Raw genomic sequence first — 26,725 nt, forward strand, 5'->3', positions numbered from 1 at the left:
GCATGTGGAAATAAGACACGATTTAAACTTCAGGGTGATTTATACACTGAGATTTCTGCTGATTTTCCACATTTCCAGGCTGAAAGACAGTGACACAGATCTATTCTACAGTATCTATTGTCACCTTTTCATCCAACCCATGTCCTGAAAGGATCATTTTTAAAGCTGGATTTTATGAAAACACATAAATCTGCACAGCCTCATGGGAAAATTCAGGAGAGACACTTTTCCGCTGCTGCAGACGATGGATCAGTCGAAACTCACTGAGAGCATCTAGAGTTCTAAAATAAACACGACGCTGGCACCGGGGTGGCTCATAAAAACTCTCCTGGCAGTTTGTTTGTCTACAGTTGAAGACGCTCTACTGCTGCCGGAGCTCATTTACACTCTGCATGGTTCCAGTATTGTGCTGTGTTGGTGCCGCATAAGCAATTCTACCTGCAGTAGCTGTCCAAATGCCACTTGGTGCAAAAATGAAGCTGCAGCCACACCTTTCGCCACCAAAGGGATCTGTGAAGGTCCAGACATGACACCAAAGAAAAGCAACGCAGAAACCCAATGGAGCAACCACATCACCTTGAACAGACTGAGAGGATGACAGCTGTTCCACTGACCCACACTGCTGCCCCTGCCACTGCAACCAACTTAACTCATCTCCTGCCAGTTATGGAGAGGAAGCACATTTACCTCCTTCAGTAGCTCTGAGTATTTTAATGTTACATTTAACTTTAATCTAAAGGATACTAAGAAAACTGTACCTCGATTAAACCGAGATGAATTATAATGTTTTACTTTTATTTTTGTCACAAATATTTAAAAATGTATCTTAATACCTTTATAACAGGGGCTAATTTACTGAGTTCACAGCCTTCCCCACTTCTACAGCCACCCACGCCACTGCGTAACTAGCCTAAACACCATCAACATAAACGTGTGCTTGTGCGTAAAACCATGGAGAGTGTGTGTGTGTGTGTGTGTGTGTGTGTGTGTGCGCGCGCGCGCGCGCGCGCGCTTGGAGGTGGGGGTTCTCTATCATAGGAGAGTGGGATGACATCAGCGCCTTGCTGGATATTTGGGTGCAGTCTGGAGCGCCTTCAGTTTGGCTGCAGGAGGACCAGCAGCACCAACAGCCGCTGGTGCGCAAACATGCGGACAGAGAGCAGCGACCTGCGAGGCGCGGAGCTGTCTCACTGGGACCTGCTGAGGAGCTGAGTCTTTCTGTTCACGGGGATCCAGGACATGGAGTGACCCGGGGTATCCCTCTCCTGCCTTCTCCCCACTCTTTCTGTCTGATCAGAGAAATTTTGGAGCGCCGCGCTCTTTCCCTCCCCCCCCCCGGTGAGCGCTGCTCACATTTGGATATCTTCCTTCAGTCAAACTCTCCAAAGGGAGACCTGAGTGTTTGTGTTCTGTTTTTGAGGATTATTTCGGATCAGCCTGACCCGGGAACTACACAAAGGAGATGGAAAACTCCTGTTACTTGCTGGCTGTGTTTATACTTGTTCTCTCCCTGGGGTTCAGGATAGAGGAGGGCATGTGCCAGCACTTCTATCTCCTCCGTCCCATTCCCAGCGACACTCTGCCCATAGAGATCATAAAGGAAGAGCCGGACCCGGCGCTGGACCCTAAAGAGAAGGACCTGAACGAGACGGAGCTCAGGAGCACTCTGGGCAGTCACTTCGACCCATTCTTCATGTCCATATCCCCGCCGGAGGACAAGTACGCGGGGAACGAGGAGCTGAGTGAGGCGGACCCGAGGCAGATGCCCAAAGAGATCCGGGCCATGGAGTTCGAGGTCCAGCACGGCAAGAAGCAGAGGCCCAGTAAAAAACTCCGGAGAAGGCTGCAGTTGTGGCTGTGGTCTTACGCTTTCTGTCCGGTTGTTTACGCGTGGAACGATCTGGGCAGCAGGTTCTGGCCGCGCTACGTGAAGGTGGGAAGCTGCTACAATAAGCGGTCTTGTTCGGTCCCTGAAGGGATGGTCTGCAAACCTGCCAAAGCGACTCATTTAACGATCCTGCGATGGCGCTGCCAGCAGAAAAAGGGGGCTCTCAAATGCTCCTGGATACAGGTTCAGTATCCCATCATATCAGAGTGCAAGTGTTCCTGTCCGAACTGAGCTTCATCGCTATATTTAATAACAAGCTGCACATCAGGTCAGCTGAGACACACAAAGCTGCTCCACGTGTAGAGTTCAGATGTTGGACTGATGAGGACAGCAGAGACTTGATGAAGTGACGTGTTGCTTGCAGCTCTGTAAGAATGTATATTTGATGTACATGTTTTTATTTTATGACAGAAGGTCAGTATTATTAATATAATCAAATCTACTGTATTTGCCCATCATATCTTGATTGTATCTGTTGATATTTATATTATTTTTTTCATTTTCAAATGCTTTAAAATAAAAAGGGACAGTTTGTTTATAAAGTCACCTGTGTTGGTTTATTTATTTGTTAACACTCCAAATGTCAGCAAAATTAGACACATTAAAAGAAGCAATGATTCAGATTATTTATTATAATTAATTAACAAATTGATCTTGCATAATCTGTTATAATAAATAAAAATGAAATAAATGTATTAAGATTTACATGTTGTGATATTTGCATGTTTTGTGTAGTTTGTTGTAAAATGTTTGCGCTGTAAAAGCATAAAGTTCTATGAACAAGAGTTGTCAACCTTAAAATGAGTTTTAATAGGTCACAAACTGTCAGAAGTCTACATTAAAGATGGTTCAGACTTAAACATCAGGGGCCTCCCGAAGCCTCGGGCTCCTGGGCTCCTTCATACCTCAGAGTATCACAGATTATGAGATGTGTGTGTGTGATGTGTGTGTGTTCAAAACTTGCTTCATCATCTTGTAATTTAAAGGAATGTTCCAGAGGTTTCACTGATCTTCGCTTGACTGAGATTTAATGAGACCAAAAGCCTCTGATGGTCTGATCGCACACTGAAGTTATTACCGACTGTGATCTGACCCACTGCTCATTATTTTTGATAGATGTTGGTGCATCTCTGCCCTTTTCACATCCACCTATTGGTTTAACATTAAAATGCTAAGCTTCTGTGAGAAATTTGAGGGACACCTGTGATCACTATTGACACGCCTGATGCTTCATAGGTTAATGTTCAACAGCAGGCGGGATGTGATGTTGAGGTGCAGGGATGTCCGAGGTGAGCAGGACTCAGTCTGTCTCTTATCGCTGCAGGGTGAGCAGGTAGTCAGCCCGAGGTCACGCAGGCTTTGAAGCAGCAGTGTCTGGTAGTGCCAACCAAACTGCACTGTTTTTTATCCTGCTGCCAAATGTTTGAAGGAATTTGAACTGTCTGTGTGTTCACTGAAGTTTTTGTATGACCAGACCACCTTCACATGTAGCCAATGTTAGACACGATTTAACACCTAAATATCCACCAATCACCAAGGAATATGTGTATCTATACATAAAAGATAATTGATTAGCATTCTGCTAATGGGTGCTAATTTGTTTGGGGCCTCTCCTGCTTGTTGGAAGTGTCCAATCAAAAAGCTCTGAAGTGCCTCATATGTCACTGACATTTACAGGTGTAGCACTTGAATTGTGCGACAGCTCTTTAGGACCTCATTCATTCAGGACTGTCTCATCAGTGCCCCCTACATAGAATAGAACCTAAGACTTGTGCAGAAACCTAAGACTTGTGCAAAATCCTGTGCAAAATCTGTCCCTTACAGCAGTGAGTCCGTGTTATCTCTGGCACAGAGATGAGGTGTTGTACAGTCTTACAGCATGGGGCAGGAAAGATTTCCTGTAGCATTCTGTGTGATAACGAAGCTGCTGACCCTTTTAGAAAAGGCGCTCCGTTGTCTGTCCAGTACAGGGAGGAGAGGGTGGTCGGGGTTATCCATGATGGATAACAGTTTGTTCAGTGTCCTCCTCTCCATCACTGCATCAAATGTGTCTTGTCTGCAGCCAATGACAGAGCCAGCCTTCCTGATCAGTTGGTTCAGTCTGTTGGTGTCACTGGCTGCAAAACCACCCAGCCGGACGAACTGTGGCCTGTCTGTCAGGTAATCAGTGATCCAGGAGACAGTGGACCTGCTAGCACCCATCAGCAGCAGCTTCTTACCCAGTATTGAAGGCTGGATGGTGTTGAAGGCACTAACTAGAGAAGTCAAAGAATGTGATTCTCACCGTGCCTCCACCACCGTCCAGGTGTGAGTGAGCTCACTGCAGCAGATGGATGACGGCATCATCCATCCTCAGACATGGCTGGTAGGCAAACTGCAGAGGGTCAAGAGAAGATCTCACTTGCGGCCTAAGGTTAGCAAGCACCAGCCTCTCCAGCACCTTCATCACACTAGATGTAAGGGCAACTGGGCGATAATCACTGAGGCCAGAGGAAGATGACGTCTTAGGTACAGGAACCAGGCAGGAGTTCTTCCAGAGGAGTGGCACCCTCTCCAGGCTGAGGCTCAGGTTGTATAGATGCTGGCTAACTGCAGACAGCTGGCTGGCACAGATCCTCAGGATCCTGGGGCTGATGCCATCCAGGCCTGCAGCCTTGTGTTGGTATAGCTCACATGAAATGGATAGAAGGAGCTCGGAACTGTTGTTGCAAGATCTGGATGTAAAAAAGTCAACTGGAGACCGAGGTTCCATCAGTACAAAGCAGTGAATTATAGCCAGGTTGATTTCTCCAACCAATGTTTTTTCCCAAACAACTACCAACTACATCATGAGGAACCACTGAAATCAGCCTCAGTCTAGCTAGAAAGGTATATTTTTATAGCTCAAAAAGGACGTTAGCACCTCACACATTTCCATATCAAAAAATCAGATTTCTCATTTGGCATGTGATAAAGTCTTGATCAGGTTGATTCAATCACAAATAATTGCCATTTTTATGTTTTTCTAAGCTTATAAATGATTGGCAGAGGTAAAAAGCTAATGCTACGCTATTAAACAAATCAGTGCACGGTCACATGACTACAGCATGATTGGCCTCAATGACATTCGAAGTCTCATTTAGCCACTATGGGAGCCACGTGAGGGGAAAAAAATCTCTTGCTGTTGTAGTTTGTGTTCTTATAATGAGCATTTTAACAAAAAACGAACAAATTCATTGATTTAAGGGTGAGTCTTCAAGCATTTCCCCCATCACAAACAGCTCACTCTAATTTCCTTTATGTTTTTCTTTCAGGAACCTCAAGAAGCTCAAAACCTCTTCAAGAAATCTCTTCTTCAGGAAATCTGAGGGATTCCCAGTCTTCAGATGTATCTTCTCTTCTTTGACTCACAGCTGCAGCACTTTAGTGTCATCTGAAAATGAACCCCAAATCTCATCAGCCTCTTCTGCTTAAACTGTGGTTTAAAGATGTATTAATCGGGTCCTAATCCTGCATGACTGAATCACCCTGACAGGATTTGGCAGGTAGAATCCTGGAATAATCTGTTTTAAGTGAAGATGATCTGTCGGATGTCACACTGAGACGTTTCAAGGTTTTCACTGTGGTGTGAGGAGACAGCCGGCATCTGCAGCCACCCACCTACCGGCCCGGCTGCCGCCAGTTTCCCCCCTGCTCCCCTCTCCCCACTGCGCTCACACACACACACACTCTGGCAGGAGCTGCTGTTTCACATCCTCCGCTTCTCCTCAGTCAGGACCCGGCTGATACTTTGGTACTTTATTGAAAGATTCTAGAATTCAGAGGACTAGAGAATCCAGACAAAGGAGAAGCGTATGTGAGGCCCTGCAGGCCGCAGAGTGTATAAGTGTTAACAGGCTCCAGGTCTGTGCTGACAGTTAGTGTGTTAGTACAGCAGCAGATTGATGACAGTCTGCCACTCTTTGTGCCAACAGGGAGACTCCTCCGGCCCAGACAGACACACACACACGTACATGCTGCTGTTAGGTAATCCCAGGCTGCCGTCACCGTGTGTAGGAGGCGCTGTGCGTTTGCCCGTTTGTTTCTCAGTCACAGCATTTCCATCCACCTGTTTAATGTTCATAAAGATCTAACCCTGAAAGATTTTTTTAAGTTTTTTGCTGCAATGAAAAAGTTGTAAAATGTGGTTAAATGTTTTGGTCTAAATATAGTCAGACAAACAGCACTTGAGTAAATGCACCACTAATTATGGGGGACAACAACAAACCAATGTGTTGTTTCTATTTAAGCCTTTATTTTAGGAGATGAGTGCTACAAAAATTATCCTCCCTCCTACATTTCTACTATAAAGTTGGACATTGTAACATGGAAGTTTATGAGGATTGACTCACTTTTGTAGGAAGCCTCAAGTGGCCATTTAAGGAACTGCAGTTTTTGGTTCTCTAGCTTCAACTTTTAGCTGTAAAGGTTCTCAAGGTAATCTACACAAAGCTAAAATATAGGTCAACCAATTACTAAGAATATATGTAACATACTACGTGTACAAACCTGAGTGCAACGATTATACAAGTACAAGTAAGATTTATGCAAACATCATTAATTAATATACAAGTTTGTAGTTTGGCAGTATAGTGCAAATGGTGCAAACAGTGGCACAACAGTGTCTTTTTTCTGCTGCAGCAGCATGAGTCGTTTGTGCAGTAAAATTAATTGGGAGAATGGTTGTTTTTAAAGTCCAGGCTCAGAGATGGGAGGTAGCCTGGTGGATGAAGCTGTTTAACAGTTGTTTAGCAGGTATAGTGTTAGCATACATATAAAATGTTAAATAAAAAGTCCAAGAACCCCTGTTTAGCATTGCTTAAAATACTGTATTATATGTATATTTTTCAGCCAAATATAGCTCAAATTTCTGTAAATATGTCAAGCAATTTTTTAGAATCTCATTTGTTGCCAGATATATTTATACATTTCAAAGGAAATACAACAAAGGAAAAACTAATTTTATCTACAAACTGGTCTAATGGCCACAAGGGGGTGTAGTGTTTTTCTGTCATTCACCTTCATTATAATCAATATATTGTAATGTTTGTCAGCGTGTAGTGTGTCTGACAGGATGCAGCATCAGACCTCAACTTTCACTTTCAGGGATTGAAAGTGAGATTGCGTCTGACTGAGCCGTAACATGCTGCTGGGGATGCTGGAGGTGGAGTTGGAGGGTGGGGTGGTGGGGGTGGAGGTGTTACACTGCCCCGCACTGTTCAAACTGTTTATGCATACCAGTGTGCTGTGAGGGCCCCTCTGTCGCAGCCTGTTTACTCAAACTTATTTTGGGAAAATTCCACCTCTGCTCGGTTCTGGCCATAAATCACTGAATCTGCAGCTTTGTGGGATGATAGCTTCTGTCACACACACTGATGTACAGACATCAGCTCAGTAAGGGGTGTGATGTTGGTGTGATGAATTGTGTAGCGTTGTCAGTGATGTTCTACATGTGGCTGCAATAATCCAACAGCTGCAGTGGATAATTTGTATTTACTTTATTCTTTTGTTTTTTCTTTTGTATCTTCAATTCAGAGGAAGCAGGTCCCCTACAATGGAGGGTGCCATCTTTCTACAGTAGCCCAGAACAGGCAAGCCAAACACTGACAGCACATGTTCCTATACACCTAGCTAAGACAGTTCTGTTATTTGCAATGTTCAACCTCACCACTGGGTGGTGCTAAGTCCTGCAAATTGGTCCTTCAATAGTAATTGCTGTGATTGAATTTTAGGTTTACTGTCAGTGTTTTAGTTTAGTGTATTGTTTATCATAATTGTAAAGATTAATATGCTCAGGTTCTGTATTTGAGTCAATCGCTCAATAGCTTTTATTTCTTAATTTTATATATATATTTTTAAATATTATGTTTAGATTTTTTAATGTTTATTTCTGCTCATGTTTGGGTGTCATAAGTCAGCCTTAAGTGACTATTTAAAGAGGTGTACTTGCTTGTGGGCTTGATTTCCCTGCTCTGGAGGTTGCTGCTTGCTTTACACTTTGGTCAATTGGCTTTGGCCACAGTCAATACTCTTTCATCACAGACACATAGACATTTTAGATACTGGACTCTTTCATGAGGGGTTTTCAGCACAGGTACCTTGGCCTTTAGGTTTGCTGTACTCAGCAGTGCACAAATGACCCACAGTACCTTCTATGACCAGAAGGTGGAGTTAAGAGTAAAATGAACACTTGTACATACTGCCCCTGAATGTCATGAGCTGAGGATGCTTTGAGCAAGTCGCTTTACAGTGAGTTCCTCTTCCCACTAGGTGGTGCTATGACTGTTAGGGACAGCCAGGCACTCCTCACAAACATGTCAAGGATGATTTACAGTTCCGTTATCGCCATTATTTGACAGTAGTTTTTTTTTAATGTTTAAGTAATTATTGCTTCAAGCGAAAATGATCGGAGATCAATCTCTAGGTAATTTTCTATTTCCCTTTTTGATAAAGACTGTGTTGTTATCTGAATGTATTCATCCATTTCCTTTTATTCCTTAATATACTGAGCTTTATCATGAACATCTTACTTTGTCTGCCTAAACCTTGTTTACATAAATAAATCCCTAACTTAATTATAGCCCCGTCAACAAATCATCATTTAACTCTTAGGTTACTGACACTAGATTCTCTGGACCCTCAGAAAGGGAAAAAAACACTTAAAAACTGAGAGCTGTTTTCATTCAAAACCACCAATCGCAAGCATTATTTACTGTCCAACAGGGCCACCTGCAGGTGATGAGACAAACACGAGCCTGTGTTTTAATTTAGACTTTCACATTGTCATTTTTCTAAGCTTTAGGTACTTCTGGTTTATTTCAAAGACTTTCAAATGGCAGAGGCACACAGGCTACAAGTATCTGAAGCTAGTCAGCCAACAAGAGCACCAGATAGATATTAGATATCACATGAGAAAAAAAAACATATTTACAAATATAAATTAACACATATTTCAACTCCAAAAGACACTGTGACAGCAAATGTATTAAAATGGTACAAAACTGGTATAGAAGTGATTAACAAGATGTTTCAATCAGCTTACATTTGTACTGTGCGTAGTGCAAGTAATACTGTCAATAAAACAATTCAAATCAAGACAGTTCACATTCGTAACAGCTTTGGTCCAAAGAGAACTGAAAGAAGAGTACAAAGAGTCCCAGCGGGATTCGAATGTGTAAATGAGAATTTACCAATCACAAACAGACTTCACTTCCTTTTTTTATGAACATGCTGCTCTGGATAAAGCCACATATTTAGTCTGGATACAAGCACAAATATCCTAATACTATTCACCACGAGCGGCTGAATGATGGCAGTGTGTTTGATAGTCCTGCTGTGAGAAGAACCTGAGGCACTGGAGAGGTGGTGTCTACATCCATCTGTGGTTCTAAACCCCATTTATACACCTGCTTGCTGCTACGACAGAGAAATTCCTGGGAAGAAAATTAGGTTATTACCATATGGTGGAGATTTTACATCTTGTGGCCTTTTTTTCTCTCTTATGGCTGTTATCAGCTGACATGAGAGGTCACATGATTACAACAAACATGATTGGAACAAATTAATAATATCACTTTTAGGGTTATTAAATCGAATTTCTTTCAGGCTAGTCTCCATTTAAAGTCAAGCAGAAATGAATAAATGTAGTCAAATCATAGCTGATATTTAGTTTCAGGTATTTTGTTCGTTTTTCTGACATTTTTGAGACAGATATAAAATTTGCTTGTACATGAGCAAAGTTGTAGTTAATGTGAAAATAAAGGCTTCCCACTGCAGTCTAATGTCAGGTGTAAACAGGTTCTAACCATCAGGGTTCCTACGATGTTCAATCCAAAGAATTTTTTATTTTTTTGCTGTGTTTTGTCGTATTTAAACAGCACAAATTCTTCCAGACACTGTGTGCAGTTTTGCTGATGGAGGGTGAATGTGGGTCTGAGTGAGAGACTTCCAGAGTGATGTAGGAACCCTGAGCTGTTGCAGGAAGAGTGTTGTGCAGCCCAGCTCTGCAGACTGAGGCATCGACTGGCGTCCTTCAGTGATTGCGTGAGTTGAAGAATCCCACGCTGGTCGGTGACTCCTTCACAGTCACTGTGATGAAGTTGGCCGTCACATCAGTGACAAAGACGTGCTCCAGGAGGCTCCGTGCTGGCCGCCAGTCTGTTTCTGTGTCAGAGTCGGTGGCATTGATGCCGAGGCTGGGCCTACTGTTGCTGGGATACAGGGACAGGTCGGGCTCTGACTCGCTGCTGCTTGTCTCGTCTGAATCGCCAGTGCTGAGCTCGTTCAAGTTGCGGTTCTGAGAGCTGAGGGTGTGTTTCCTGTCCTCTTGCTTCTCCTTCCCTCTTCCCTGCTCCACTGCACTGCCTGCAGCTAGACTTGAGCGCTGCCCACCAGCTGATATTCGAGTTTCTTTAGTGCTCCCTTTTATGACCATGTTGCTACCGCTCCTTAGACTTAACCTTGCTGCAGCGCTGCTTGTGTTGTTTCCCTGAAGGCTGCTGCTGGTCGGCGGCCTGCTAACGCTCTGCAGGTTGAGGGCTCGGAGGCTCAGGGCCTGGTTGACTCGATCTCGAGGGGTGGGTGAGGATGATGATGAGGGTTTGGAAAGACTGGAGTTCTGCTGCTTGTGTTGGACTAACCCACCCTGACCTCCAATGCTTTCCTGCCTCCTCTGACTTAGTGTTGAGCGCTGGACTGCCAGCTGACCACTACCAAAGCTGCTGTGTAAACCCAGCGTCCCTGAAGCTCCACCTTGCTTTAGCGGGGACACTTTAAAATCTCCTCTGCTGCTGCCTGTTTCTGAGATGGAGCGCTTCAGCTCAGACACAGAGTTCTTACTTTGTGCTGAAGGATTGGCTTTGTTGTGGGAGGAGCCAGAGGATGGAGAAGAGGTGGATAGGGACCGACTGGTCCAAATGGAGCTAAGGGTCCCAGGTTTAGAGGACGCTGATTGGGCGAAGGAGCTGCTGGAGGTCTGGGAGGAAGAGGCAGCTTCATCTCTGGAGGTCCTGCTCAGGCCGGTGTAGGTGAAGCTGGCCGGCTGCAGTGGTTTCTTCACACCAGGCCGTAGTTCATCTCTGGGTGGTCTAAGCGCCTGGTGTTGGCGTGGAGGAGGCAGAGGAGGAGGCGATCGGCTCTTCGCCTGCCTTAAAGCCTTCAGGTCAGGGGGGAGGGGCTTTCTCCCCCGCTTTTTCTTTCGGGGTGGATCAGGTTTGGCCAACATGATCTGGGGCCTCTTCTGGGGGACGGGGTGGACACGAGGGCTCGGCTTTGCCTTCTTTGTATGATCTTCATCTTCTGAAGAAGAAGAGGATGCCGATGATGAAAGACCAGAGGAAGAAGAGGACGAGGACCGAATATCTTTTGTAGCAGCGGGTGCAGGGGGCTGAAAAGACGAAAAAAGATATGAGGAACCGAAAAGTGAAAACACTTTGGAGAATCATCAGGGATGTCAGCATTTTACCAGAATTTTTCGTGGTCGTCCTCTTGGCCTCTTTCCTTTCTTCTGAAACAGAAGTTCTCGCTCTTGTTCTCTAAAGAAATATTAACACAACCATTAACAGGACATACAGATATTTACTTCCGGTGGCTCTGCATATGATGCAACAACATTTAAAAAACATATTAGTTGCAGAACTGCTTTGTTACTTGGTGTATATAATAGTTAAATTACAGCTGTTTTTATAATGTACTTTGTAAGGTAGCTGTTTTCTATATAGACATGCATCATAACTTGTTTTTTTGCTTCATCACAGAAACAACACGCACCTCTTGTGAAAAGCTGCCAGAAGCCTTGGGTCCAAAATATTCTCTTCTGGCTCCCAGCTGTTGTGCCTGAAAACATCAGAAACTTTTACTCTTCTGTCAACCAGGTAAAATGAAATTATTACTTTAATACAGTGGAAATGAGCTGTTAAATGCAAAGAGATACTTCCGACATAACACAACTATGTACACAAAGCAACTGCAAAAGACAAACGGATAAAGGATTCTCAAATCATTACTAAAAAGCTGCATTATCACTAGTCTGCAGCTGTATATGTATATAATTAATTTTTGTGTACACAGAATATTTTGATCAATACACAAATTAAAATAACCTCATAAATTAATGCCAAATTCGTGTGTAAATCTGGCCTTTGAGAATGACCAGTACAGTGTAAACACTGGAGGTGTTTCTGGTTGCATAATGTGCATGACAACAATAACAATATCCAGTAACACAACAGCAGACACACTCTGATTTCTCCTGTTTCCTTTTTCAGAATTTCTATATCGGGTTCTGGTTTTCATCATATTTCGGTTCTGGTTTTGTTAAATGGCTGCAGCTGATCCAGCTGAGCCTGCAGATGGTTCTGCTGAACGAACAACCGCTTCTAGGACACAGAAAAAGGACAAATATGGTGTGAACCGGCTGCTGTGTTAACCAGACGGTGTAGAAATGGATTCTTGCTGGTTTTATCCTCTGAGCAGCAGCGTAAACACGGGTTTGGAGCGGGCATTGTTTGGTGCCATTTTCAGTGTTGTGTCGTTAGCCGCGGCGGCTAGCACCGCAGCTAGCAAGCTACTTACTTAGACGACCACCCTCTCCACTTCACCAGATACTCGAACTTCCCCTGCAAAAAACACAACATGTCAGACAGAGTAAAGAACCGAGCCCCCCCGAGCAGAAGAGTCCCCACGAAGACCGCGGCGGCGTTTTCTTACCTTCCTCGGCCGTTTGCTAAGGATGCATTCCGCATCAAATACCTGGCCGACTGTGACCCCCTCCATTACTACAACAGCCCCTCACAACGAGAAAACTGCGAGCTTTTGACCCAACGCGGCCGCCGTAGGTTCTTCTTACTCGCACGTATAAACTTATATTGACCCCACCATACAACAACACAAGTCAATTGATGGATTAGCCATTTCTAAAATATTTAACTTTTAAAATACAGAATGAGTACACATTCTTCACACAGGAATTGCATCATTCAAAATAATAATAGTTGAAAATAAATCTGTCTGGCTGTTTACAGAGAAAACAATTAAGAAAACAGTCTGAGGACTAATCCTCAATGACAATGATTGTTGCAGACCTAACAAATAGGGATGCACACTGCATTTACAAGAACGTAAGATTTATTGTGCATAGATAGATAAATAATTAATGTAATACACATTACACAGTCATTTGTCTGCAGCGTGTGTGTCGGACACAGTGGTCAGCAGCACCAGGGCCCCACAAGGGACAGCCCTCTCTCCTTTCCTCTTCACCCTCTGACTTCAGTCGTGCCACCTTCAAAAGTTTTCTGATGACTCTGCTATAGTTGAATGTATCAGCAAGGGTGTCGTGGTGTGAGCAGAACCATCTTCTGCTCAGGCGAAGGGAGCTGATTGTGGATCCGAGAAGTGGCTCCTGTTTCCATCTGTGGTCAGAGTGTGGAGGATTATAAATACCTGGGAGGGTTTTTTTGGACAATAAACCTGACTGGACTAAGAATACAGAAGCCCCCTCAGATTAATAAAGTATTTCTGATTCTGATTCTGAGTCTGATCTATGATTACAACAGTTTTTAGTTTCCAATCACTGACTGATGGAAGCAGAACGGCAGATCAGTGACCAGGGGCCAATTTAAAACCAGAATATACTCTCCAATGTGGCTGAGTTACATAGGTTTAAGACAGTATAATAGTATATATATATACTGTTAGAAAATGTTGGATAATGGGGTTGGGTTGGTAATTTGAGGGAACATAGTGAGTATTAACTGGACTGGAAAAAAGGGAAAGGGAAGCATTAAATCTACTGATCATTGGACATTCAGATCCGAACAGTCTAATAATTGTTATTAAGCATACTACAGTTTAATATGAATTGGCAATAATAGGTTGGCAGAAACAGTGAAGTATAATTTAATCTTTCTGAGATTTTTAAATCTGTACTCCTTTGCACATACATTTTTGTTTTTGAGCCACCCTCCTTTTCAGCAGGTGGCAGTAATGCACGCAAAAGCTGTCTTCTGCTCTAGCACGAAGGACTCGGCATAACACCGGAACCTTTCCGCCTATGGCTGAAGAGGGAGAATATTGAATGGTACACAACCTGGTTCTGTAAAACATGTTTTTTAAGGATTTACAGTGGAACTGTGAATGACAGTGGCACTCATATTCAGAGGTGATAGCATTCAAATTAGAATTTTGACTATTTTATTAACTTTCGTTTTGAAGTAATAATTAAATGTTGTTGTTAAACCGTCCTCCGTTAGCTAGTCGGCAAAGCTAACCTTAGCAGACTGACGAACAGCCGGTGACTGTAGGTCAGACGTTTGTTTGCTGCTGTGAGCTCGTTTCGTTCAATTTAACAGTTTGTTCTATAAAGATGAGTTAAACTGAACTTTAAAGTTAATGTTAGTTTGTTCTGTTTATTGTTCGGTGCTAACTGACTGGTTAAATGAGCCGGTAAGCCCATGCACAAGCAGTGAAAGACGAATAAATCCAATACAATTGCACGAGTTGAAATTGATGGAGGAGGAGCCTTTGGTCAAAATTCATTGTACAGGAAAGTGTTAACCTTTAATATTCAACACCCATGCTGTGGTTAATTTGTTGCTGAGTTTTATTTCATGTTGGGTGGTTAAGTACTTTTATTGTGAAGGTCAAAGAGAGATTTGTGTGTTAATCAGCTAGATTATCTCACACTAACTTTGTGTTATTATGACACTTTCCTACATCCAGGTGAGTTTCCTCGGCTGTCTGGCCTACAGGTGTGACTCTGCTGTCACAGCAATGTCACTGTCTCTCTTGCTGCATCCATCTATCTGTTGCACTCAGGCCTCGGTGCTGTTGGCACAATGTGTCCGGACACTACACTCTTGTGCCCCAAAGACTCTGCACTCTCAGACTGGACACTTCCTGCAGAGGAGGTTTCCTCCACGCTTCCAGGTACGGAATCGGAGCAGAAAGACCAGGAGCCAGGAGGAGGAGTGGAAAAAGAAAAACAAGACAGTGCTGACATACATCGCTGCAGCCGGGGTTGGCATGATCGGCCTGTCATACGCGGCGGTGCCACTTTATCGGCTCTACTGTCAGGTGAGGACATGCAGACACACCTTCCTGCTTTGGGTTGCAGTGGGAAAGTTTTACTGTTGTGTTTATTTACCAGGCGTCGGGGCTTGGTGGCATGGCAGTGGCTGGACATGATACAGATCAGGTGGAGACGATGAAGCCAGTGAAAGGACGCATAATCAAAGTGACCTTCAATGCCGACACACATGCCAGCATACAGTGGAACTTCAAACCACAGCAAACAGAGATATATGTAAGTCCTCCTCCTCACTCCTGACCCTTTAACCCATCCAGATTTTAGACGATTACATTTCATTAACTTCTCATGTAAACTTCACAACCTTTCTTTGACATTGTCATTATTGTTTGAATGCAGGTAGTTCCAGGTGAGACAGCACTAGCCTTCTACAGAGCCAAGAATCCCACAGATAAACCAATCATTGGCATCTCCACCTATAATGTGGTGCCATTTGAAGCGGGACAGTACTTCAACAAGATACAGGTGGAGTTCGAGTGTCTTGGTCACCCATTTGTCACATTGTTTATCTAACTTAAGGACAGATTTTCCTGCATATTTATGTATTTCTCCAGATGTTTAACATCTGGCCCTGTGTCTTTCTGCAGTGTTTCTGTTTTGAGGAGCAACGCCTGAACCCTCACGAGGAGGTGGACATGCCTGTCTTCTTCTACATTGACCCAGATTTTGACGAGGACCCCAGAATGGCCCGGGTGGACACCATCACGCTGTCTTACACCTTCTTTGAGGCCAAGGAGGGTCAGAAACTCCCTCTACCTGGATACAGCTACCAATGACCTGCACGTACCTGCTACACTGAAAGAAGGGACAGGTCAAGAGCATGGCAAAGTCAAGAAAATAATTTCTTGACTTTGCCATGCTCTAAAACTTTCACACCAAAAATAACACATCCTTAAAATGAAGCTTGCTCAGACCCTGTCTGATCCTTAACATTGAGAATACACAGAGATTCCTAAGGTTTTAGAACATGTTTATTTTGTGTGCTGCTGTATGTTCATGTTCCTGAAAACCCTGTGTTTTCTCCAAGCTCAAGTCAAAAGTCAATTTTGAGCTTTGGAGATGTGTGACAGACGTTACCTGTGAATGAAAAGGAGACTGATATAATGATTGCTTCAAGAGTCTTGGGCTAGTTCTCATTTATGCATCTGTGTAGAAAAAAGTAAAACAAAAAGACACCGAGACTCAAGCAGCCTATGTGGCCTCTGACAAGTGCTTAATTTTTGTTCAAAATCCTTAACAAGATTCAATAAATTATTATAAAAATGTGGATGGCTGCAAACAGTTCTGCAGGTTTTCATATAATAAATGTTTTTTCTTTAAAAAAAAAGGGAAGAAGGTGTCAGTGTATACATATTGAAAAATGTTATCATTATTTACTTTATGTCAATCAATTCATTGTTTAAAGTACTGTATATTTACACCAGGGGGCAGTAGAGGAGCAGAGGCACTGTTGTGTGCTTGAAGATAAACAGCTTTCTTGTAACAGGAAATTATGAAGTTAATATTATGGTTGAAGGTAGCCTTTGAAATTGAGTAATAATTATTTACAGAATGTAGCCTTGTTGAAAAGGTTTTGCACAAGAAAACAAATAAAGTTAAGACATACCTTAAATGTAGAGGTATGCAAAATCAAAAGTACAGTTGAGCTTGTCTAAGGAAATGCACTCTTTTATATACCAGTAGTGCTTTTATTTTGTAGCCGCAAACAGGAATTCATAAATCTAATCTTTTATAATTTAACGTCACACAGGAAACCAATCACACGACTGCCCCAGCTCGCTGACGGACGTCTCTGGCGTCCAATCTACTTTCGAGGTTGCCCTAGCAACTCAATTGATGATCCAATCACAGGAAGGCACTCGGGGACAATCTTATTAGTCCTTATTACTCCCCCCTCCTTGCACACACTACATACACACAGAGACCTTCTGCTTAGAGAAAAGAGAGAGGGAAGCTGTAGATCCGTCAACTCGTCCGTTTCAGTCCGGAAGTCCAGGAACGGAGCTGAACCGTTCGCAGATCTTCGTGCGTAAAAGCGCGGAGTCCTGTGCGCGCGGATGGCACAGAAACTGCAGTAGCCCGTCCTTTACTAGTTGTCAGTGTCACCGTTTCACGCTGTTATTCTTGCAGCTCTCCTGGTCAGTCTGAGTCTGGTGGTGACCGAACTGTTTGTGGCATGTAAACACACACAGAATCCCTGTCGTGGATCGTGTAGAGACTGAACCCGTGGCGGATTTATTTCATTTATCTAATTTCAGTATTCCTGCTTTGGACCGGGAAAAGAAGGAGGAGGGGGTTAGGTTTCATGCAGTCGGGTCTCATCTCATGATGGGACACCGCAGCTGCCATCAGCCGCGAGGATGAGCCACAGAAGCAGCCCTGCCAGGGCGTACGACTTTCTGCTCAAGTTCCTGCTGGTGGGAGACAGCGATGTTGGGAAGGCCGAGATCCTGGCGAGCCTGCAGGACGGAGCCACTGAGTCCCCGTACGGATACAACATGGGTGAGTGAGCGATACAAGGCTAAAGGGGTTGAGTAGAGTGGCGGTGTGTAGAGATTAAGTCATCTATTGAATCTAAACTGACCTGTTAGTTCATTTTTGAATATTTTACGCGCACGGATAACCTGTTTTTACGCACCGTCTGCGCAAAGAGGATAACAGGAAGTCTAGCCGTGGATATCAGGTAATTTTAGTGCTCTTTACAAGTTATAGACAGAAACCCCTTAAAGTACTCTTGATGAGAAGAACAAAAAGTCCAGTGAGAGTGCAACAACACAAGTGACAGCACAGGCTCTAATGCCAAAGATGTGTTCAATACACACCCACTCTGTAAATTATGATCACTTTGTTCATGAGGTAACATGAGACACTTTGGCACCAACTCCCAGTATCAGCCTGAAACAAGCCATGAGGGAGCACAGTACCTAACTGGAAGTTAAAACTCATCATAGTGGGGGACAATAAACCCCCCTACACACACACACACACAATGGAGGGTACTGTTTTGTGTGATGTTTTGTATGTTTACTCTGCTCGTGTTTTTCTAGTTGGTACTTGCATGTAGAATTGTTGACATTAAAGTGCTCATACTTATGACTAGATATTTGGCACTGTTGATCCATGTGGCAGTCATATCCAGCTGTCTTTACAAGGCAGCTTCATAGATTCATTATATATGTCTAGTGTCAATTGATCGTGTGAGAAAACCAAACAGCGACTTACTGTTTGAACCAGCCATTGTTGTTTGTGTACCAAAGTATCACAAATATAAGATTCTGACTGTATGTTTAATTTCATCCTGACATGAATCTAAGTCATTTCTGCAGACACCCAGAGCCCGGCGCAGAACAGGAAATCAAAAATATCTGGAGAAGTTTGATTTGTCGGGCGTGTCGGTGCTTGTTTCAGGAGTTGTGAGAAACTCAGTGAAACAATTCCACCTCAATCAGCATTACATAGAACCATCTGGGAGATCGACCTATAGGAGACTGTAAGGCAAAAGATTAATTAAGATTAAGAAACCTTTATTAGTCCCACAATGGGGAAATTGCATAAAATCTGCTGTCAGTCTATTGTTTCAGTTTAACAAAGAAGAAACGTAACAATCATATGAGGATTTTTGAAAGCTAGCACATAGCACCATGAGTTATTTTCACTTGAAAAGATTAGCATCTCCTTTTATTTAATATGAAACTATAAAAATGTTTATTCTGTGTATTCTTATCTCAGAATCCCACTGTCATACATTATGTTTTGTGTGTGTTCGGGATTGGACCTGTGGAAGCTGTGAGGTATTAATAAACACTGGCAGGCAGCTGCTCATGACTCACACTCGACCTGCAGGGGGGCAACAGGACGAGTCGACACTCTCCAGCTTCACACGGCTGACACATGATGTAACACGCGCTGCAGCGGCCATGTTTGAGGGCTGTGTATACAGAATGTACTCACTGAGTCACATAATCACAACATGTAAAACCTGTGGCTGGAATTCTTTAATATTATCTGTTTGTATCATCTCTATAATAACTCTAGGAGAAAAATGGCTGTGAGTACAGATAAGAGTTTTAAGAAGAAGAAGAAGAAGTTTTAATTTCTCTTCTTATGAGGACGACAGCTGGATTTTATGGGCAGTAGCACACAATAACAAATCTTATTGGTCAGGCTTTAGTCTGACAGGCAGTGAGCATCTAAAGCTTCTTAGGAGGATGGCAGTAAATGCTGCGCTGACATAACCAGCAGCAGAGTGCAGTGAGGTCAAAGGGCAAAACGGATCAGGAGAGAAAGCAGCTGTGGATGCAGAAAATCGCCCTGCGTGGAAGAGTCATGGTGCATGGCTGCACATTGATCATCTAGGTGGCGCTTTTCTAAACATCAGCCCTTGAAATAGTAATAATAATATTAGCATTTTCCCCCATCCATGCAGTGGTCCTCAGTGATTGGCTGCATCTGTTTTAGGTCAAAGTGGAACAAATTTGGACTTTTGTGAGCCTCTATTCAACTGAATAAACCTTAAGGATATATTAGCTTAGCATAAAGGCTGGAGCGTGTCACTGTAATGTATTCATAAAGACACCTGCTTGCATGTTTATGCTCAATTTATAGCTGAGAATGTCTGGTATGGGATTATTAGATTATATTATATTAGGTCAGATTAAGAGCAGATGGAGCTAATCCTTCAATCTGTGCCATTAAACTACTGCAGATTAATTGATTCAATAATAAATTTGGCAGTCGATTAATCACTAGTTGCTGCCATCTCACTAATAAATCATATCCTCTGACATGTCGTTTATAATTGTAATATAGTCAATTGCACTGATGTTTTCCTGTGTTGGAGTTTGGCTCAGCTGATGGAAAACTAAAGGGTAAAGTGTTCATTTCTGCTGTTTCTGGGTCATCTCCTTTAACAAGAGGCTCGACGGCAGACAGAGACATAGCTGTGGTCCACTGCCTCTCTGCCAGGGAGGTTTGTGGTGAAAGTGCGGGGCGATCGCTGGCTCCCTGAGGTCCCAGAGGGGGCCACGCTCTTCAGCCAAGTCCAGAGAAGGGCTGTTATTACAGGCTGCGGTGGGGAGGATGGTGCCAAAACCTCACGGGAAAACCTTGATTAGTGTCGACGTGAGCTCGGAAAAATGCACACAAACAGCCTCTCAGTTTATTTTATGTATTTTAGAGACTGTTGATAATCACTCACAAATGAGACACGGTGAGCCAAATGCTCGTTTACAGTTTGAACACCCCGATCAGCTCTTTTATAACATGCTCGGCAGTGTTGTGCAACTTCACTAAAAAGACTTTTCCCAGCTGAACTTTAAGCAAACAGTTATAAAGGCTCAACTAAGGTGTGTGTGCTTGTGTGTGTGTAATGCTGCGAGCAGCTCAGTGGGGGTATAAAAGATGAAGAAAGTAAAGATGTTGCTGGTGTTGCCAGGAGAGGCTGACTCATTCCTCTGGATGTGTGATCCCACTCATGGAGTGACCTTGACTAACACATAAAAAAAACTGCCTATTTGATGTTTTCACTCATGTTTGGATGGCACACAGTCACCATAATTTCATCCAGCGCTTTTAATTATCATCAATGTTATTGAAGTAAGTGAAGGATATATGAGATGATTCCTTCCAGCCCAGCAGGCAGCTACAGTCAGTGCTGTTTTACTGTCAGATGTCTGTCAGCAAACCTCACTGTTCCAACCTGTTATGTAATTTTACTTTCCCAAGATGCTTCATGTATCATGCATGCGTGTGTGTGTGTGTGTGTGTGTGTGTGTGTGTGTGTGTGTGTGTGTGTGTGTGTAATAACTTGAACATATGTGTGTAGGTTGGATGGTGTGTTGCATTTCTTCCCAGAACCCTACGTTATATCACCTCTTGTTGTCTTTGTCCTCTGAAAATGCAGCTTTGTGGTTGCCTAATTGCACATTATAAATTCAAGACCCCCTGTCCGATGACGTAGCTGTAATGTTCTCTAAAGCTTTATTTAGACATGTACAGACTGTAAAGTCAACAAGCTGCTAAGGAGACACGCACATCTCACTCTTTGACCAGTTTTTGCTCAATGTTCTTTTAAAAATCTAAATAAGTGACATAATTTGAACAAAGCCTGTTGTACTGGGAATGTGTTAGCATGTCTTTTATTGAACTAACAATCAGTGTTATTGCATTTTTTATGCACTTGTTATGTAATACAAATGTTGCTCCACAGAACCTAATGTGACTAAAGGTGTGAGGAGGTACGTCAAAGTAAAATATTACAAGGAATGCAGGTCAGAGAAGGGAAACTGGATTCATTGCTCTGTCTACGTGATGGCTAAAACTGCCAGAAATAAAACAGCTGCACGGACCTCTGAGCTTTTTCTGCATGACAAAGCGGTCGAGAGCATTTACATAACGTGTGTGGCGGCCATTGTTGAAGCATCACGGCACCGCGTTGTTACTTTCAAGCGGCTCCTGATAATTACTGTTATAAAAGAGACAGGCTGTCCTGTCCTCCGCTGCTTTTGTTCCTGCTGTGTGACAGCAGCCTGATATCTACAGTTAATCAGTAATAAGTGAGAGAGTGATGGAGCTGTGGTCAGAAACAGGAAGCCTGCGGAGGATGTTTTGAATAACAGGGCATCACTGATGGCAGCTGCAGGCCTCTGGTACAAATCATCTCTGAAATTCTTCAGTAAATCCGTTAAGATCTTGGAAGTTGGAAGCTTCCAGCAGTGTGCGCTTCTTAATCTGCTGTCAGAGGAAAATGTTGCTGGTTCTAATCCCTCCATTAACATAATCCTGCAAATTTCAGTTTTTTTAATAATCTGGTTTAATTTGTCATGTGTATCCTGAAGTTTACATCAGACTGAATCTAAAAAAACTGCATCTACTGGTTTGTTTCCAGGAATCGACTACAAGACAACCACCATCCTCCTGGACGGGAGACGAGTCAAGCTGCAGCTCTGGTATGAAAACACATCCGTGACCGAATCCTGGTCCTCAACATCACGTCATGTGAGCAGCATAAAGGCTGATTGTGTACAAGGAGGGCGGTAAGGCACCAGAGCAGGTTTTGATATTACACTGCAGAGGGTTTGGACCAAAAATAAACAGGAAGCATGTGAGGCTGGTTTTATAAATAGGGTTTTCAGGTGATGCGGCCTCTGGCACAATGTATGTCCACTCTCAAGAGGAAAATGTCACACCTGATGATAAAGTTAAATTCAGTACTTGCTTAAATGTGACTATCCTGGAGCGTTGCTCTGCACACACGTCCTCCTCTTGGAGATATTTTTAGAGCTTTTAGCAAGGCTATTATTAAATTATTAATCTGAAACCTTGATGTTTAAGCGGATGAGACACTTGAGTCTGTGTGTTTGTTAAAAACGCTCTCTGTCTCCACACGCTGAGTAAATCCCGTCAGATGCATCGTAAAGCTTCAGCTCTGGTGAGGACTCCAGTTCTTCTAAATAAGACTTGTGTTGATTGTACAGCATCAATACAGCATCGATCTGTCCTGCTCTGTTGGACCACTGACAGCTGGCTTCTATCTCTGCTGTTCAGAGCAGCAGGCCGGCAGCCAGCCAGCATCCCTCTGAGCCAATCAAAACACTGCTGTGGTATTCAGCTGCTGTTGAGAAACACTGTTTTTCACTCGGGACGCTCAAAAACAACAGACCCACAGTGCAGGCTTGTTTTGTTTTTTTCTGAAATTGTGATGGCTGGGACACGTTCTGTTACTACACCATCAGAGTTAAACTGATAGAAACTTTATTTATACATCACTGCATAAAAAAGAATAAAAAAAGGACACTTCAAGGTCAAAGTCAGCTAGTCCCAAATACTAAGCTGAGGTAACACTTCCCAAATCAAAGAAGTCCATAGTCATAACTCACATTTCCTAGATTAAGGTCCGAATTAAGACCAACAAGTACTGGGTTCAGGATTAAAGCCAAGACAGGTTTCTAGGACTAACATCTCCAGCATGAAGTCCCAAAGTAATGGGTGACAGTTCCCAATTCAGAGTTGAAAATAAGGCTCATAAGTCTTGAGTTAATTCCTATGTCAAGACCACCAAGTCCTGGGTCAATACTACCATGTCTTGAGTTACTTCCTCAGGACCACCAAGTCCTGGTTCAAGCTAAAAATATCTTAAGTCACAACTGAAGATCAGCAAGTCCCATGTCAAGTTCCAAACCCCAGGCAAGACTAACATGTCTTAAGTGAAGTCATATGTTAAGAGGAACCAGTCCAGAGTACTTCAGAACTTCCAAATCTGACTAACCAGTCTCAAGTTAAGGCCAAAATCAAGACCAATGAGTCCCGAATAAAGACACTGTCCTGATGCAAGACTAAGATAAGTCAAAGACTAACAAATCTTGAGTTAAGTTCTACGTTGGAAGTTTACTTTCCTTCCTTTTTGTTTTGTAGTTTTTCAGTGTCAGATGTATTCCTTGACTTTGTCTCAGACTAAATATAATTTCTGCACTGAAAACTAATAATGATATGTTGTCTTCACCTGAAAGCAGTCCTACATATGATATTCAAAAAGATGAGTCAGTAAAAGTTGATATAAAAAACTGTTTAAACTGTTTACTGAAAGTGTGTGTGTGTGTGTGTGTGTGTGTGTGTGTGTGTGTGTGTGTGTGTGTGTGTGTGACCTTTTGACCTTTGTCGTTTCAGGGACACATCTGGTCAGGGTCGATTCTGCACCATATTCAGATCCTATTCCAGAGGAGCACAGGTAATAATAAACAGAACTAATTATTCAATCGTGGCTATACTTGTGGCAGGATTCTTTGATTGTGACTCTCGGTCAGACAGAGGGAGTGAGAGAAAACACATCCCACTCCTCAAACACTGAGCTTTTCATTGAATGAAGCTGTTGTCATCACTCATCGGGCTATCGGTGCGTACAGAGGAGATATCACCATGACAACAGTGACACTGTTGCCACGGTGAGGCTAAAAGCTGATCATGAATCTGTTGTTTGTGTTGGTGTGCAAACTGAGCAGACATTGACCATTCATTTCCCTACTTTTAAGTCACAATGTGAACTCATTCATTCAGATTTACTATAAATAAATATGAAATATGAATATTTTCTCCTCCCTCTGTCTGTTCCTCAGGGAGTCATTCTGGTGTATGACATCACCAACCGCTGGTCCTTTGATGGAATCGACAGGTGGATCAAAGAGATAAACGAGGTCAGTGATCAATCAATCATTGTTTGAAAAATGTTTACTGATCAGATATTATTTCAAGGACTGACTATGTCACTGTGAATGAGTCAGCCACAATCAACCCACAAACACAGAAACTCTGCTGCTCTGAAACAGGATTCATCTTTTTTTTTTCATCCCACCTCTTCTATGGCACTTTATCGTCCTGTTTTCCCAGCATGCCCCTGGGGTGCCTAAGATCCTTGTTGGTAACCGTCTCCACCTGGCCTACAAACGTCAGGTGACCACAGAGCAGGCACAGGTGTACGCTGAGAAGCTGGGCCTCACCTTCTTTGAAGTTAGCCCGCTGTGCAACTTCAACATCACTGAGTCGTTCATGGAGCTGGCCCGAATCGTCCTGATGAGACACGGCATGGAGCGTCTGTGGAGGCCCAACAAAGGTCAGTTATAAACTCCATCACTACATCTCTGCCTTCACAGTGAAGCCAGGCTTTAGAAGAGAAAAACATCTTGTCATAAAAACGGAGGATTGTGCTTTGTATTCAGGGTCATACTGCCCTCTGCTGGATAACACTGAAATAACAAATGTGCTCAGAGCTGCTTTGACTTTGCTGCTTATCGTCATTAGAATTTGTCTTGAACACTTTAAACTTCATGCAGCTTCTCTCTGTCTCAGTGTTGAGTCTTCAGGACCTCTGCTGTCGCTCCATTGTCTCCTGCACTCCGGTCCACCTGGTTGATAAACTGCCCCTCCCTCTGGCTCTCAAGTCTCACCTCAAGTCCTTCTCCATGGCCAACGGCCTCAACGCCCGCATGATGCATGGACGCTCCTACTCCGTCACTGCATCCGCTCACCATGGCGCCACCAAGAGGACCGGAGGGGTACTACTAAAAAAGCCCAAGCTGATCCGACCTCCTCCGCTCAGCCCGTCTGCACAGAGCTGCAGAAACAGCTGTAAAATATCCTAATGACAGTGAACTCACCTTCTCCTTTTTCTGCTTCCAAACATTAAAGGCAAAGCAGAAAAAAGAGAACTTTGTATGAACCAAAACAAATCCACCTGACACTGAAAAGCTGTTAAAACTTGCTATATGGTAACATGTGACCCCCTGGCTCCACTTTGATTGTGCGTTTTTCTTCTTCACGTGTCTGATCGTAGAGAAAGTAACGTCCGTATTTAACAGTAAAACAAGTGTGTAAGAATGAACAACAAGGATGACTTCAGTCAGTGTTAGGAAATATTTTTTTTCACCTTAATACTACATTTATATATTTTTTTAATTTATTTTTGTGTTGTCTCTACATCAGGATTGTTTTTATATGACATCACATTTAGTTCTAAAAGTCTTTTTTTCCTAACAGTGACCCAATAATACTCCAAGCACAGGAAGCAAATGTTTTACCTTCCAGCAGGTCTCTGTGGTTTGACTCTTTGTTAAGGACTGACAGGCTGTTTCATTATAAAATGCACCTCCTGGAAGTCCTGATCCTCACAGATTATGGAGGTGTAACTTCTTGTAACACCTTGTTATCTGAGAGATTTTTTTTGCGTTCATGGTTGTGCAGCTTCTTCCTCAGGATGTTTTCTACTCAACAGACGTGTGGATCCTAAAATACGTAAACATACAAAGACTTTGGACGCTGACTTTTGTACACTTTCTTCTTCTTCAAAGCCTGTTTTCACGCTGTTACCAAACCACCCAGTGAAACACTAAAAGCTGCGATTTGTGTACAATATTTGTACGTGTTGTAAATATGCCTGTTCGATATGATGATGATTATGACGAAGAACCTGTTGGTTTTGTCTTTGTTTTCTGTGTAAAGCTACATCACATATTCCCTGCACCAAAGACAGAGGAGGTCCCTGAATAGGAAGCTCTGTTTTGCACTGTTTATCATCAATGTTTAATAAGACGCACCTTTACAATAAACTTTACTCACCGCCAGAGTCTGTTTACTGTGTTTACTTTATTTATTTTGTATGTGCTTCTGTTTTTTATTTATTAGAAGTCTTTTGAGGACTTTATAAAGTTTATTTTGTTTCAAGGATCACAAAGCACTATGAATGTTTGTTTGTTTGAAGGAGAATGAGAAGAAGAGCTTCAGTCTGGAGGAGCTGAGGAAGGAGTCTGTGGATCATTCAGGCTCTATAGTGGGACAAACAAGGTAAAAACACGTGTTCACCATCTGCTTGTATGGTGGGGTTTGATTCTTCCATCAGATTTATTTACTTTTTTTAAGTGTGAAGAACAGATGCACACCTGATGTTAAATTTTGATGATGAGAAGTAATGATGATCCTTAATTACCAATGGTGCAAACACACAACCTGATTAATGCTTGTCCAGTAATGAAGTAACAATGCAAATGGAAGATAGAAGACCACGTTGGATTCCTTTTAGGCCACAATATTTGGCAGAGCTGAATTTAGACCTGAATTTGTATCCCCTCTTAAAGAAGCCTGAAATTGAGATTAGAGACAGTAAACAGGACAATACCAGTAGGGAGTGCTTGTGTGTGTGAATGGTTGTTTGTCTGTGTGTTGCCCTGCGATGGACAGGTGATCTG

General features: G+C 42.9%; 4 protein-coding genes across 7 annotated transcripts; 3 read left to right on the forward strand and 1 right to left on the reverse strand.

Moving 5' to 3' along the window:
• The first annotated feature begins 1,114 nt into the window (after positions 1-1,114).
• nog3 (noggin 3) lies at positions 1,115-2,119 on the forward strand. Its single transcript, XM_028431511.1, has one exon. The coding sequence runs from the start codon at positions 1,463-1,465 to the stop codon at positions 2,117-2,119; it is 657 nt and encodes a 218-aa protein (XP_028287312.1). The 5' UTR covers positions 1,115-1,462.
• Positions 2,120-8,869: 6,750 nt separating this feature from the next.
• LOC114452074 (chromobox protein homolog 2-like) lies at positions 8,870-12,709 on the reverse strand. Its single transcript, XM_028431178.1, has 5 exons — positions 12,614-12,709; positions 12,479-12,522; positions 11,675-11,740; positions 11,370-11,439; positions 8,870-11,291 (listed from the first exon to the last, which is right to left on the reverse strand). The coding sequence occupies exons 1-5, from the start codon at positions 12,677-12,679 to the stop codon at positions 9,939-9,941; spliced, it is 1,599 nt and encodes a 532-aa protein (XP_028286979.1). The 5' UTR covers positions 12,680-12,709; the 3' UTR covers positions 8,870-9,938.
• Positions 12,710-13,929: 1,220 nt separating this feature from the next.
• Positions 13,930-16,260, forward strand: cox11 (cytochrome c oxidase assembly homolog 11 (yeast)). 3 transcript variants are annotated; one of them, XM_028431266.1, is made up of 6 exons: positions 13,930-13,985; positions 14,627-14,980; positions 15,054-15,209; positions 15,333-15,458; positions 15,581-15,812; positions 15,851-16,260. In XM_028431266.1, the coding sequence occupies exons 1-5, from the start codon at positions 13,983-13,985 to the stop codon at positions 15,767-15,769; spliced, it is 828 nt and encodes a 275-aa protein (XP_028287067.1). In that variant the 5' UTR covers positions 13,930-13,982; the 3' UTR covers positions 15,770-15,812; positions 15,851-16,260. The 3 variants fall into 3 exon arrangements, with proteins under 3 accessions (XP_028287067.1, XP_028287068.1, XP_028287069.1); XM_028431267.1 differs by having other exon boundaries at positions 13,948-14,066; XM_028431268.1 differs by having other exon boundaries at positions 13,949-13,985; positions 14,723-14,980.
• Positions 16,261-16,904: 644 nt separating this feature from the next.
• rab40b (RAB40B, member RAS oncogene family) lies at positions 16,905-26,106 on the forward strand. 2 transcript variants are annotated; one of them, XM_028431114.1, is made up of 7 exons: positions 16,905-17,131; positions 17,252-17,495; positions 21,880-22,027; positions 23,658-23,718; positions 24,104-24,181; positions 24,375-24,597; positions 24,834-26,106. In XM_028431114.1, the coding sequence occupies exons 2-7, from the start codon at positions 17,354-17,356 to the stop codon at positions 25,124-25,126; spliced, it is 945 nt and encodes a 314-aa protein (XP_028286915.1). In that variant the 5' UTR covers positions 16,905-17,131; positions 17,252-17,353; the 3' UTR covers positions 25,127-26,106. The 2 variants fall into 2 exon arrangements, with proteins under 2 accessions (XP_028286915.1, XP_028286916.1); XM_028431115.1 differs by having other exon boundaries at positions 16,905-17,495; positions 21,880-21,940.
• The last annotated feature ends 619 nt before the right edge of the window (positions 26,107-26,725 follow it).

The sequence above is a fragment of the Parambassis ranga genome, chromosome 19 (genome assembly GCF_900634625.1).
Source record: "Parambassis ranga chromosome 19, fParRan2.1, whole genome shotgun sequence".
NCBI classification, from domain to species: Eukaryota; Metazoa; Chordata; class Actinopteri; family Ambassidae; genus Parambassis; species Parambassis ranga.